Source organism: Notothenia coriiceps, unplaced genomic scaffold (genome assembly GCF_000735185.1).
Source record: "Notothenia coriiceps isolate Sejong01 unplaced genomic scaffold, NC01 NC01_scaffold00011185, whole genome shotgun sequence".
NCBI classification, from domain to species: Eukaryota; Metazoa; Chordata; class Actinopteri; order Perciformes; family Nototheniidae; genus Notothenia; species Notothenia coriiceps.
The window spans coordinates 117228-132520 of record NW_011343886.1 but is presented as its reverse complement, the minus strand read 5'-3'; the positions used below and the strand labels follow the sequence as shown (position 1 = coordinate 132520).

The 15293-nt window shown below is 41.1% G+C and overlaps 1 protein-coding gene across 1 annotated transcript; it reads left to right on the top strand.

Moving 5' to 3' along the window:
• Nucleotides 1-2394: 2394 nt before the first annotated feature.
• LOC104946566 (latent-transforming growth factor beta-binding protein 4) lies at nt 2395-14918 on the top strand (the record flags this gene model as incomplete). Its single annotated transcript, XM_010772427.1, has 18 exons — nt 2395-2571; nt 3301-3420; nt 3553-3693; nt 4533-4658; nt 6240-6362; nt 6575-6697; nt 7095-7217; nt 7632-7754; nt 8373-8495; nt 9375-9500; nt 10122-10250; nt 10701-10793; nt 10897-10992; nt 12324-12419; nt 12675-12770; nt 14020-14121; nt 14261-14366; nt 14762-14918. Coding segments are annotated over 18 exons (2180 nt in total), but the record flags the coding sequence as incomplete, so codon positions are not given.
• Between the last annotated feature and the right edge of the window lie 375 nt (nt 14919-15293).

Sequence of the window (15293 nt, the reverse complement as noted above, 5' to 3'; positions counted from 1 at the left end):
TAAACAAGTAACCCATACACTGCGGAACTGATCATTTTGTTTAACGTATAACTAATCCAACAGGATTTCGTGCATGTATGATGTCGCTCCTGTTTAACTGCGCGGGTCGAGACATTAACTTCTCGACACAACAACTTTCATCAACACTCATTGAAGATTCTGATTTGGTTTTCCAGGCCCCGCCAGACGTTAATTGGCCCCTGGGCACGGCTACAAACACAACAAAAAGCTTTTGTCTTAAACACAAAAACAAACACAATATATACCCTAATAATCTTAAAAATCCCCTCTGTACTTGAAGTAGCGACTGCGTGCGTGCGGCTTTCACAGGCGCTCCACTGGTTCCTCCAGTGACCGCCGTACACTCTGAACCAAAGGCAGCAGCTGGGCGCCGTTGCAGCACGCCGCCAAAGATGATGATGGCTACCCGTGAGGTCAGAGAAAAGCATACGAGGACCCAATGCCTTCCTCTCGGCTCTTCTGGCTATTCCTTTTCTGTTCTCTCTCCTCCTTTCACTGTTTCTCTTTTCTCTTTTCTCTCTCTTTAACATTCGTTCTTTCTGGTTCTTCTCAACCCCTCACCGATGCTCTCCTCACCTGCCGGTCCGCTCTCTTCTCCCTCACCTCCTCCTCCCTACCAAACAAATACCCGGGCGCACAAAAACAACCGACCGCCCTCTTCTTTTTCTCTCTTTCAACCCAAGACGCGTAATCGCATTTTGTCCCCTTCCACCCTAATTCCTAACTAAATTAGTTTACCACCTCATAGCCCCGGTCATACTAGGCGTGCCAACGACCCGCTTTTCCGGGGCACACGTCCCGTTTTTATTGCGACTTCCGCCGTGAAAAACTGGTACCCGGAAACTGCTCCCCCGTTTTTTAAATCACTAAAACATCATCGCATAGCACAGGTGAAATCAAAACGTTCTCATGTCACAGACCACACCACTGCGGTAACACAGAGGTCGCAAGCCACGCACTTCAGAAAAACACAGGTCAACCCGCCCCCCCACGTTTAGTTTCCTGCGTGCGGCGAGTAATCCTACTGCATTACGCGGTAGACGCTCACAGCACTGCCCCCTTCAAATCAATAGCTTTCTCGTCAATGCACCAACATATAACTACAAAAAAAAAAAAACACACCAAGACAGTATTCATTATAACCTACGGAGTCTTAAGACTCAACGAAATACTGTACAATATAACATGTGGATTCAATACATAATTCTAAAGAAACTACTATATAAAATCACATTACGATACTTACTGAGTGAATGTCACAAATGTAAGCCCTACCACGCTTATAGAAGACACATCTGACCATTTCTGGGCTGACCTCATTTCAATTGATGTTCTTGACCACAATCTCACACACCTCCGGCTAAAATAACATTACTCTTCTGAAGCACAATTTACCAAATGTATGCAGCTTAACAATCTCAAATTAATCTCATTGTGCGTCTATATTCCTTGATTTTTAATGTAAAACTCTTCGCATACATCAAAGATGCACTTCGAAGTCCAATCAACCCATAGCTTATTTCACTCAGTGTGATAGACGACGGAGACCCCATCTAGTCAATCAGAGAAAATCCGGACAATCTGATGTAGAGTTTCAAAATAAAATACTTTTGAAATCTCATATATGGGCTATCGTCCTTCTGTTTTTATACAAGAATAAATAAAAAACTGTCAAATTATCAAAGACTTATTTCACTCCAGGGTGATAGTAGGACACCCCATCTAGTCACTCAGAGAGAATCAGGACAATCTGAAGTAGAGTTTCAAAATAAAAGACCTCTGAAGTCTCATATATGAGCTATCATCCCTCTGTTTTTAGATAAGAATAAAACAAAAACTATCCAGTATCAAAGCCTTATTTCACTCCAGGGTGATAGCAGGACACCCCATCTAATCACTCAGAGAGAATCTGGACAATCTGATGTACAGTTTCAAAATAAAAGACCTTTGAAGTCTCATATATGAGCTATCGTCCTTCTGTTTGTATCCAACAGTTCAAATGTTCGAATTACATTGAACCAGAATTGTCCCCCTTTTTTCTTTAACAGTGAAGAAAAGTGGATATGTTAATGATATATTGACCGCAAAACTCAAAATGTCCCCGGTTTTAATTTTGAAAATCTGGTCACCTTAATCTAAAGGTAACACTGTATATAACCGTAATTTGAAGACTCACTAATGAACACAAAAGTTTGAAGTATATCTTCTTTGTTAGATTTCCAGTTTCACAAGGGCTTAAGTAACAAACAATATACCTATTTACCTACTATATCAGGCCACAAACATCCTGTAAGAGAGTGTTTTTGTTTTGCTGTGTTCTCTTTTACCTTTTCAGATTTTCCTAAAATGTCTCCTTTTTTCTTTTTACATCAGCAGCTCCTCTGATTACCACAGTTTCTCCGAGCACCAGTCTTCCTCCTCAGTGTCCGGAGAACCAGGTGAAGCTGGAAAACAGCACCGTCTGCAGCTGTCCATCCGGCATGGTGAAGGACGGAGACAACTGTAGCTGCCCTGGGGGCTTCACTCTGGAGGGGGCCGCAGGGTGTAAAGGTGAGGAGAGGCTTTAACTGAAGGTGATGTCTAATTTACTAGTTCTGCATTCAATAAGGGAAGTCATTGTAATTAAAGTATACAAATGAGGCTTTGAATATGGCTGCAACTGACTTAATTAAATGAGAAGATTATTTTCTTGATTATTTTACATCAATAGTTTGTTGATAAGGGTCAGAAAATATTGACAAAAAGTCCATCACAGTCTGGGCAGTATGGGACATTCAATGTACATGGTGATGTCTTTCAAACCCAAGTATAATCAAATGAATATGAGGAGGGAACTTCGTGATTTTAGCCTTTGCAGACCATTTACATGCACAAAAACCTAAATGACACACTACTGGAAAGGGAAAACCTCCAAAAACACAATTGGGCCCCATAAACGTTAAATCTATTATCAAAACTTTCGATAACTCTCCTTGCAGCACTCTTTAAACTATTCACAGCTATTATTTGCTGAAACTCAGCAATAATACACAGCCAAAGAAAAAACAACATCCAAGTAAAACAGAAGATTTCGTTAATGCCAGGTAAAGTACCAGGAACAGTCTTTATAAGAAGACAACCCAAACTTCTCTGACTACAATCTTCTTTTTGCACAAAAAAAGGATTTGACATTTAAGTGCTTTACGTAATATGTTCCATCATGTAGCACCTATTTGTATGCTTGGTTGCACACAGCGATGTCCGTTAGATGCAACACATTATCTTCTCTCTGCTCGACAGATGTTGATGAGTGTGAAGCGGGGGGACCATGTGGTCTCCACGCCGACTGCGCTAACGCACCCGGATCCTACTCCTGTAGCTGTCTCCATGGTTACCTGATGGGTGCTGGAGGGTGCAAGGGTGCGTCATTATCTGTGTGTGTGAGAGAGAAAGAATCAATGGGTGTGAGTGCATGTTTGAAATTGTTTATATGTACATTTTCCAGCCCTTTTGCCGTATGTTTAATTCATGTGTTCTGTATGTTTGTCACAGATATAGACGAGTGTGCTCTGGCGGTGGTGACGGGCCTGCAGGCGTGTCACGGCGATGCCGAATGCAGAAACACACCCGGCGCCTTCACCTGCTCGTGTCCCGCAGGATATGTAATGGCTCTCAATGGACGAAGTTGTGTAGGTGAGGCCAATGTTATCTGGTGTATGGCTCTAGAATGTGGAAGTATAATGAGAAAATGTATGTTCAGGAGCATGATATGTGCTGTATGGACTGTGATTTTCTCTTATTTTTCATATTGTATGACAGTATGGGATCCATTAAAACCATCTACAATCACACACATTACATGCTAGTACAATTAGACTCAGAAAATAATTCATTAAAAGCCTGTCCGAGAGCATCAGAATACAAAAAAAGGCCAAATCTGCTTACGTTAATAATTTTTCAATGGGTTGACAGTCTAGCACCAGAGCCTCTTTCCAGAAATATCCAAAGTGAAAGATGATAACATGTAACACAGTAATTATGAGCATGGTAGATGGTTGATGAACATCTCAATCTCAATTTTGACGATCAGCTTTCTCCATAAAGAGCTGTCAATTCTGAAACACATTACCAACTCAAATCCAATTAATTCCATATTTTAAAAAAAGTAACCGAAGTACGACATGTGTGTGACAAATAAAAAGTGTTTAATTTGATTCCTTTGTTTCTAGTTTCTGGTTAATGCTGTTAATTATTTACGTGTTGTTTTAATTACACTTAAAGCTTTATATTTTAACTAAACTGTACATGTTAAATCACACATAGGGGCACATAGGGATAAACTGCATTGTCCCTGTCAACTAAATACATCAAAATCTCGTATTTCCTCGCCTGGGGAAGCAGTGAGGGGTTAAATGTCTTCCTCTTTGACCGGATATTGGGTCTTATTATACTTGACCTCCATGCCATATAATCCATACGGGATTGTGTGAAGTGTTCGCTTCCTATTACAGTTCTTGTCCACGTTCTTACAGATGTGGATGAGTGCAGCTTCGAGGATCAGTGTCGCCGTGAGCTGGGTAACGAGTGTGTGAACATTCCCGGCAGCTTTACGTGCCGCTGCCGGCCGGGGTTCAGAGCCGAGGCCCCCGCCTGCGTCGGTAAGTCCGGTGTTAACGTTTCCCTTCCTCTGGGCCAGACTGCTGTCCAGATCTAATCGGGTGTTTCTAATATTCCACTTGAGTTAAACCAGACTTAATAACTTCTGCTGACAGGAAGGCTTTGCAGGAGAGAAGAGCTTTAATCCCCTGCTTTGCTGCTTGCCTGTGTTGTTATTACTTTTTGTTTACTATTTCGCTCCTTCACTTTTTCTTTAATTACCTATTTCCTCTCTTGTGCTCTAAAATCCTCCCAACGCTTCCTCTTTTTTCATCTTGTTGGGTTTTCTCTGCGACTCTTCTGCACTTCCAATCTCAGGTCCTGTGTGTCAAGACTACAACGTGTGTCAAGGTATGATGCACTTTCAAAGCTTATAGTGCCAGTGTGTAGTATTTAAAGTGCCAATATTAGCAGAACCTGAAAATAAGAAATGCGTTTTTGTTTCCTTAAAATTACAAATCTATCCCTTCTATAAGGGCTTAACTAATAAAACTAATCTTATGAGTGGACAAATGAGACCTTTATAACTACGTAGGAAGCAGGTCCTTTTCAAGGAGTCTGCCATGTTTCTACTGTAGCTCAGAACGGACAAACCAAACTCTGGCTCTAGAGAGGTACTTTTTTACATTACCTGAAGTCACAGAGGTAAGAAAGGCTGAACCAACACGAGTACTGAAGAGAGAGGCAGGTATAAAAAAAGTGCTTTGTTGAAATAAAGCTGGTACAAAAGTAAGATACTTAGGGGAGCAGGCAAGTTGAAACATAACAAAAGATAACAGCAAAAGAAAACAAGGAACTAGTTGGTTAGACTTGGAGAACACAGGTAGTAGAACCAGGAGGTCAGACGAGGAAAATCAAGATTCAGGCGGAGACAGGAAACCAGACACAGTGACAAATCGAACCGCACCAGGGAAACATTGACCACGAACTGACAGAGAACACAAGGAAGGACAGAAGTATAAATACACAGGGGTAATCACAAAGAGAGGACACTGCTGGGGAGGACATGCAAAAACACAAGGGTAGCAGGTGAGGAGAATCAGACAAAGTAAAGAGACAGAAAGTAAAACAAGACAAGAAACAAGGAAAAAATGCATTTCAAAACAAAGCAGTTAAACAAACAGGACCAGGATAATGACACGACCACCACCATAGTTCTCTGAAATCTGCAGTAATGCCAGCTCCCTTCTGTATGTAATGCTCCTGAAGTACTGTTAAGGATGGCCTCTGAGTTAGGCCAAGGTACTGAAAGATATCACTTTGATTTTGCAGTTTGTTGGCTAACGCAATCTTATAAGGGTTAAGCCCATATTTTAATAATATTTAACTGCTTTAGGAGAGTAGTGAATGTAGAGTTGGACAATGTGAAGTACTATCCTCTATTAAAACAACATATCCCCGTAGTGTTGCAGAAACAAGATTTATTAGGGGGGATCCTACTGGGGTTTGTTGACATGAAAATGAATCAGTTACATAAGGGTGGATTTCACAACAGTTGTTTTTTCACTCAGTAATAATGTTTTGCAGATTATGTCAGAGCAACAAGTGAGTGGTTTATGTAGCATTCTCTTCCTGTGTTCCAGATGTGGACGAATGCTCAGAGAGTCCTGCGGTGTGTGATGGTCAGGGTTTGTGTGAGAACACGCTTGGGAGCTACAAGTGTGTGTGTCGACCAGGTTACCGTGGAAACGGCACACACTGCGCAGGTAAATAATTAGTGCTGAATGTCCGTCCACGGGAAATCAGTTTCCTGTAGATGGGGTCAGACTCTGTGTGTGCGCGTGGTTTAATGCCTGTAGTTATATCTTTCATTCAAATGATCCCGAGTGGCTGACTAATGATTATTAGATGGTAATGATCTTTGGATCTGGTTTTTAAAAAGTGTGTGTGTGTGTGTGTGTGTGTGTTGTCTTTGCAGATAAGAATGAGTGTGTGTCAGGTGATCACGGGTGTGACATCAACGCTAGCTGTGGGAACATCATCGGCTCTTATTTCTGCCAATGCTACCAGGGCTTCAATGGAGACGGCCACTCTTGTTTTGGTGGGTAAGCAGTGTGTGTCTTTTCCACATGTTCTCGCCACTAGTGGTTCACAGTATCCAAAACCTTTAACACCCCCCCACACACACAGACACAAACAAATTAAATCCAGCACCAGTCACTTTTACGCTGCTTTGGAAGTATGTTTGCACTTATATATATCCTGTTTACTTGAAGTAAACGGTTATTTTTTGTAATTGTTCTTGTATTTTAATTTGTTATTGTATACCTCGGGACTGTGGGAAATAGTATGTCGATCTTTCTGTGTGTACAAACATATTTTGAGATTGACGATAAAGTTGACTTTGACTTTGTGTCATGCAACTTGCGTGTGCAAGCAGCACTTGAGCACACAGCACTCTCCAGAGACGAGTGCTTTAGGATTGTCCTTCTGTGCAGATATTGATGAGTGTGCTCTGAACAACGGCCACTGCCAACACAACTGCTCCAACCAACCAGGAAGCTTCAGCTGCCGGTGTGCCTCAGGCTACCAGCTGCTGGAGGATGGACTCACCTGCACAGGTAAAACACTGGAGCAGGAGTCAGGTATTGATCCATTCACACCTCTAAGTGAAGAAGGGAACAGTTCTTCCCACGTGAAGGAACAGTGGATCAAAATGTTATCATACACCAGAGACATTGTAACCAATTCAAATGATGTTGAAGGCCTCTGATAGTGCGGGGTAGTTTCATCATCAAAGGGATCTTCTCTTCTTCAGTATATTATCCAAAGGAGCCTTTTTGGTCTCTTGATCCAAACAAGCTGCCTCCTTTTAACATTTCCTTCTTTGAACCCCCACTCACCTGACCCTCTAAGTTTTTTAAAACGAGTTCTAAAATGAATTGCAAAAAGCGTTCGACTGTAGAATGAGCCTTTCATATGGAGTCGTGTTGTGCCTCTAGAGAAGAGCTAACTAAATGTTTCCGATCCCACAGATGTGGATGAGTGTTTGGCAGTGAACGGGACCTGTGATCACATTTGCATGAACACTCAGGGATCTTTCCAGTGCTCCTGCAGGGCCGGATACCAGCTGCACATCGACAGCCACACCTGCGTGGGTCAGTCCCTCAGCCACACTTCCCACTGTTTACCTACTCATTATAGGCATTTAAACCGGCTGATTTACCAGCATGCCGAGAGAAGAAAACTGCCATGAATATGCTATCTCATAAACGGATCTCGTAATGGCACATTTTGAAGGATTAGTGAGAAGAGAAAGTGAGAAATGTGTTGCATAGCAGAAATATGGGTGTTCAAAAAAGATGTTTACCTCGTTTCAAGTTTCAAGGCTTTTATTGTCCTGTGTACATAGCTACAGTGTAGTTATGACAATGAAAAGCTTAGGTCCCAGGCTCCTCCAACAGTGCAACACAATAAAACAGATAAGATAGTACAAGTAAATAAAATAAAATAGAATATAATAGAAACAGAATATGATAGAAACTGTGCAGAATAGTCTATATATACAGAAATTGGAATATTTATATATATTATATATGTGAGTTGCAAACAGATGAATGTTATGTATGTTCTTTCAAAAGTGTGTGTGTGTGTGTGTGTGTGTGTGTGTGTGTGTGTGTGTGTGTGTGTGTGTGTGTGTGTGTGTGTGTGTGTGTGTGTGTGTGTGTGTGTGTGTGTGTGTGTTTGTGTGTGTGTGTGTGTTTCTGTGTGCTCAGATATTGATGAATGTAAGCTCCAGCGTGGTGGCTGCTCGTACACCTGCACCAACTCTCCAGGAGGACACATCTGCCACTGCCCTGCCCCCCTGCTGCTGCACAGCGACAACCACACCTGCACCAGTACGTCTCTCATTTCAGTGTCTATCACATTATTAAGCACTCTACTTCATAGGAGGCGTGTGGCGCAGTGGAGTCAGCATGTCGTTGTGTCCCTGAGACACTCCACCCCAAATTGCTCCTGTGGGGATTGCCCACAGTATTGAGTATGTAAGTGGCTTTGGATAAAAGTGTCTAACAAGTAACATGTAATGTAATATTTAAATAGGATATGATAACCCTTTAATGGTCAGATCAAGTCTGAAATTTGACTTGCGTCAGAGCAGCTCCATGTGTAACATCAACATAGACAAATATCAATTATGAAATATGAATTGCAACTATCTAACATGTAAAGTCAAAGGCAAACTGCTTACGTTTTAGTGTTCCATGATTCTACTGATGCCCATATACAGTAACACAGCTTTAAAGAAATGTACTCTGTCAATAATCCGTTCTTTAGGACTGGTTACAGTAGCACTAATTATCAGATCAAATGGTTGAAGTAGTTTAAATAGTTGTTTAAAAAGACTTAAAACAGCAGCTTTAACTTATTATTTGCAGCGACTGTTTGTTTGTAAGACTTTTTTCATAATCTGTCATTTTTAAATGTGACTATTTTCATTATTGATTAGATGCCGATTCACTCTTTCAGTGATTTATCAAAAAAAAAATATATATATTATTAAAGGAAATTGCATGTTAATTGGAAAATTAAAACAATTTAATAATCTCACAATTTAAAGTCTGGAATTAGAAGGTTTTTGGGGCATTTTGGCTTGAAAAATGTAAGATTAGGTCATTTCACTTTTACTTGACGAATCAATTTATTTAGTTTTGCCAAGCCAGTATTATAATCTGTAAACAGTTAGTGTTAAAACCTTTTCTTCTTCACCTGTACAGATGTCACTTCTTGCAAGCTGAGAAACGGTGGCTGTGAACACGTCTGCAGCGTGAGAGCGGAGGGTCAGATCCGCTGCAGCTGCACAGCCGGCTGGAAGCTGGGCGACGACCAGAGGAGCTGCGTGGGTCAGGGCCATTTTGTTTCCTTACTGCCACCTTTGATTTTAAATTGCTGACCTAGTAGGCTTCGACTGAACTGAATTCATCCCAGAAATTAAGCTGTCTATACATTTCACCATGATTTTAAAAGGATTTTGGGAACATTTAATGCTATTTCATTTGAGGTCATTAACATCCAGAAACGTTAGATAGGATTTTTCTTTCATTTCAAGTATTTATGTTAAAATAACGGAGTTGTATGCCTTCAGACTTCACAATCAAAACAACCATATAATGAAACAGCCATACAAAGATCCCCAGAGGCTCATTTGCAGATGTTTATTGCTTTGTACTGCTTTTTAGAACTTTAAATGGCTGCACTCACTCAGCTTCTCTTTTATTTAGTTTGTGCCAGGCTGATAATTAAAAGAAACTGTATCTGGGTTAAAAGGCCAATGCCGAAATTTGATAATTGACCTTATGACTCTGAACAGTTTAGCTGCGGCCAAATTTCATGTGTGATAAGCCTGTGTGTGATAAGCCGAGCATTCCTTGTCACTGAGCCATAAAGGAAATGAACAGACTGCATAGATAATATGTGTTTTTTAATGTTGTGAAATGTTTAACTGTTTAACCTTTCGTCATAAGATGTGAACGAGTGCGGGGACTTTACAAACGGAGGCTGTGAGCAGCTCTGTGTGAACCATCCTGGAGCGTTTCACTGCAGCTGCCGGGGGGGCTACGAGGTGCAAACTGACGACCGTACCAAGTGCAAGCGTGAGTCAAACATCAAACACAAAATATGTCTATGGCAGCTTACAAAATGGACCTAAATGTTTCTGATCCACCAAAATGTGGATGAGTGATAACAGTATGGGGAAGTGTAATATTGAGAAAGTAATCATATTATAATAATATTGTAAGGTTGATTATTGGGGCTTTAAAAGATATGAACACAATGAGATTGTTGGTAAATAATCATCAGTAATGAGGATACCATGACTGAGTGAATAAAAAAACGACATCAATTTACTGTATTGTTCTCTACTTTTGTAATATTACGATATCAAAAATATAAGATGATATGTAGTCTCATATCACAATATCAACATAATACATACATATTTCCCAGCCCTACAACAGTATTAGCAAAAGGAACTGCTTTAGTCTGTTTTTTTAAAGGATTTAAATATTATAAAATGCTTATTAACTTCCCTGCTGTTGCAGCTGTGTGTAACACTCAGTGTCAAAACTATGGAGTGTGTGTGGCTCCAAACAGCTGCGACTGTCCTCCAGGCTACCCTGGACTGGGCTGCTCAGGTACAAAACTTGACTGTTTGACATGGATAACATTGATGTAGAAGTGTATATATTTATTTGCTGCTGCTGTAAGAAATAGACTCTTGTTGATGATGTGTTTCAGCCTCGTGCTCCCCACCCTGTGCTCACGGAGGAACCTGTATGCGCTGGAACAAATGTCTGTGTCCTCCTGGCTGGAAGGGAGCAGGATGCCACACAGGTACCTCACCTTTGACATTAAAGCTGAATCAGTGACTTTTACATATAGGGAAAGTCCCCTACATTCAAGCCTTTGCCAAACGATTCCATGGAACAATGATTAAGCTTAAAGGTCCCCTATATTGTTTTTCATTACTTTATTGTAGGTCTCAGATATATACAAAACATGTCTCTGAAGTGTTTGGCTTGAAACACCAAACAGATCATTGCAGCATTACCCATAATCCCCTCTGTTTCAGCCCTGTTTCAAAAGTGCTGATTCTGGGTCTGTTACTTTAGATGAAAATAAGGAGCCCCTCCCCACGCCCCTCTGAGAGATATTTGGTTACAAAGAACACAATGGTGCACTAGGAGGAGATTCAGGAGATAAGGTGGGGGGGTTACCTTGGTTGGTGATTGGCTAATGGTTACACAAGACAAAAAAACATGACATCACAAAATCGCCAAAATCTGATGAGCTCATTTTCAGACAGGTTTTTATATAAATGGATCAGGACAAAAAGTGAGCAAATCTTTTTTTTCTGAAACGTTCAGAATCTCTTTACACAGAGGGGACACATATTCAGACAGAACAAGTGGAATCAGAATACGCCCTCCTACGGCGAAACATGGCCATAGTCCGTGCTTTTCGTCGTCCAATCCTTTTCTTAAGGATTCTGAACCAGCATTGCAATTATAGCATTTGACGGGTGGCTCCGCATTTGTGTCGAATCCCTAGTAGGCTGCAATAACCCAGTTACATGTATAATAAGAGCACAAAAATCACAACTTCAGTCAACTCCATCTCCATCATGTCTGAGGTCGGAAGGTGGGCGTGGCAGTATCCGCCGTGAAGTTCTTCTTCTCTCGTTTTTTTGGCGGATTGCAAACAACTTTAAGGTGCATACTGCCACCTACTGTACTCGCCGTGAAGTGGTTTGCGGCCTGCCAGTAAACCCAAAGCAGAAGAAGACGAAGTGACGTCAGCGGCTCATTTGCGTAATCTCCGATTTATTCCATTGTGAACGCGATCTGCACTTAGTGCCCTGGGGTACTACTGCCCTGGTACCCCAGACTAAGTGCCGGCACTAAGTACGGCAAAGTACTTGGTGTGAAAGCGGCTATTTGCACATTTCCCCTGTATAGTAATTACTCTTACGGCCAGAGGGGGGAGACAAAAGCTCTGCACTCCAGCTTTTATGCATCACTTCTGTACAAGCAAGCACTGCAGAGTCTATAAACACACTGGGATAGAAGCTATTTTGAGTAAAGAAAGCAGAATGCAGTAAAAAAAAAAAATCCTGTTGTTTAAAAAGTTACGAGATGCTCACATTTTTATCGTCCTTCTCTCAGCGGTGTGTGAGCTGCCCTGTACTAACGGTGGTCGCTGTGTGGGGCCTGAAACCTGCCAGTGTCCCTCTGACTACACCGGCCCCCAGTGCCTCCTGCGTGAGTAACAGAAGCACAAACACATCTGGCTCCAGTTACAGCCACCATGCAGGTCTAATAAAATGTGTTGTACCATGATGGAAAAACAAATCATGTTTGGACAACACAATGTTACTGTAAATGACATTTTTTCTGACATAACACTTCTATTTCAATGTGTGTGTGTGTGTGTGTGTGTGTGTGTGTGTGTGTGTGTGTGGGTGTGTGGGTGGGTGGGTGTGTGGGTGTGGGTGTTTGTGTGTGTGTGTTTTGCAGCCTTGTGCAGCCCTGTCTGCAGAAACGGGGGAAGATGTGTGGATGTCAACCAATGCACATGTGTTGGTGGCTGGCAAGGTGCTCGCTGCCAAATAGGTGACATTACACTTACTCAAACCAATCAAGCAATAATATTATCATATATATTTCATGAATATGTCATGAGAATTGTTCCCTGATTGTCTGTGTCTGCAGAATAGAATGTGTTTTGAATAAATGAGACCATATGACTTCTAATAGCTTTTACTTTAACGAGGTGCTGAATTTGTTCTCAGCTCCTGTTACCTTTTACACACAAAGTTCAATTCACCTTCATCAGGAGGCAGGTTTGACCAACTAGAGAAGCCACTATGTGAGGTTTCATTATTCCACCAGAAATTGGGCCTGAACAAAATGGGGTTTTGGTTGTTACTAGTTATGGATGCAGCAGTTTTCCTGTTTTCAGATTATTTTGTTTTTGCTGCCTCATGCGGATTTTCTTTGGGGGACAAAGACAGCAGTGATGTTCGCTTTAACCTGTGTTAACCTGTGTTTTCTGTATTTTGTTTTTTCTTTTTTCCATTGATGAACTTTTCTGTATTAACTTTGGTCTGTTTTCTTCAAAGATGTGTTGTGTCTTTTTTGTGAAACGTTGTTCTTAGTCCTCTAAAAACCCCTTCAATTGAAACAATCTGAGAGGTAGAAAAAACATTACCACTGAAAAACAGAGCTGCCTGAAGTAAATGAACAGAAATAAAAAAGGGCAAGCGATTAAAAGAGAAAGAAAATGGCTATTTCTTACATATTTGGTTTTGTAATTGATCTCCAGTTATCTTTCGCTTTTAACTGTCTCCAATGACAACCTTTTAAATTACTTGACAGATAAATTGATGATGAAAATATTATGTTTATGTCCTGGTAGACATGGCTTTATTTAAAATAAGCCGATAAGGTTGGATACAGTATGTAGCTCTACAGGCTGCCAATAAGTGGAGCTGTGCAGCTGTAGAGCCGCACCAGAATATCTAAAGGCTAAAGTTAATGTTCACTGATATTTGAGAAAGTTGCTTAATTTACAGCGTCTATAATAAGTGTTCAACACTACAGCTTGAAGTGTGGTCAGAAGTAAAAACTCAAGATGGTTTATTTTAGGATTACAGAGTATAACAGAGTTGGACCTTTAATAGTGAATAAAAGAAAGAGAAAGGCTTCCCTCCTCAGGGTCATATTGTATTCAAAGCAAACAGTCAGTCTTGGCCCCTGATCCAGGTCACTGTTCATAGATCATAACACCAGTTTCCCCTGCATCAATATCACTGAAAGATGATCCATTACATCTAAATGCATGTTTCTCTGTCTCCCTCAGAGCCCGTTCAGTGTCACAAACCATGTAAAAACGGTGGAGTGTGTGTCGGCCTCAACAGGTGCCGCTGCGTCAAAGGATATACTGGAATTCACTGTGAAACGGGTTTGTGTGTGTGTGTGTGTGTGTGTGTGTGTGTGTGTGTGTGTTTGTTTGTGTGTTTGTGTGTGTGTGTTTGTTTAAGAGACCTTTTCTTTGCCGTCACCTTGCATTAAGACTCTTGCTGTGTGTTGTGTGTCTGCAGCTCTGACCACGCCCTGTGTGCCGCCCTGCCAACACGGGGCCACCTGCAGTCCTCACAACACCTGCACCTGTCCAGAGGGGACGGCAGGCCTGCGCTGCGAGAAGCTGTGAGTATCAACAACAACAACAACAACAAGATACACAAATAACACCACGATTCATTAATGTGTGGTCTGTCTGCTGCTCATTACTGGTCGGCCTTTTCAGGAAGTTTGTTTGCACATTATAGAATCAGAAACAGGTTTATTGCCTGGTAGGTTGACACGTACGAGGAATTTGACTTGATGTCATGGTGTATACATAAAAGTAAAACACATTTTTAAAACTAAATAAGATTCGGAATTATATTAACAACTACACAACTTTTTAAACACTGATCATGTCATTTTCACAATTTCTCTCAAGCATTAATGAATCTGTGCAAATGTAAAAATGTCATATGATTTATATTATGATAATAACTTATTGACTGTATTGTTATGAATGTGTGTTTGTGTCCTAGGACGTGCCCTGTGGTCACCACGGTGGTCAGCAGGGCTCGAGCCGTAAGAAAGGCGTTCAGGGAGAGTTACGTGGACCGCTGCGGACCCCTGGGGGTTCGGCTCTGCACTAAATACAGGTTTCTTACTTGTTTCCTTATTACATCCTCTAGATCTTGATTAGGTAGTTCATAAAGTTGCAGATGGTGGAGCTTATCAAAATACATTTAAATTTACTTTTAAGAATTTCCTGTCATCTCCTCTTATCGATGTTCATACTTCGATCACTACTTAGGCTTAGATTCAATCAGTTAATAGTTCTTTATTGTCAGAATGAAACATAATTGCCTTATGAAATACAAAGGTAGTAGCAGCATGTGTTGACCATTATTTTAAAGAGGCGCTATCATGCTTTTTGGGGTTTTCCCTTTTCTGAAGTGTGTTATTAAGGTTTTTTGTGTGTATGTGATTGTTCTGAAAAGGCAAAAAAGTGGGGAGTTTCTCTCCCACACACTCCCCGCCTGCCTGAAACACCTTCAATGGACTCCTTTGTTT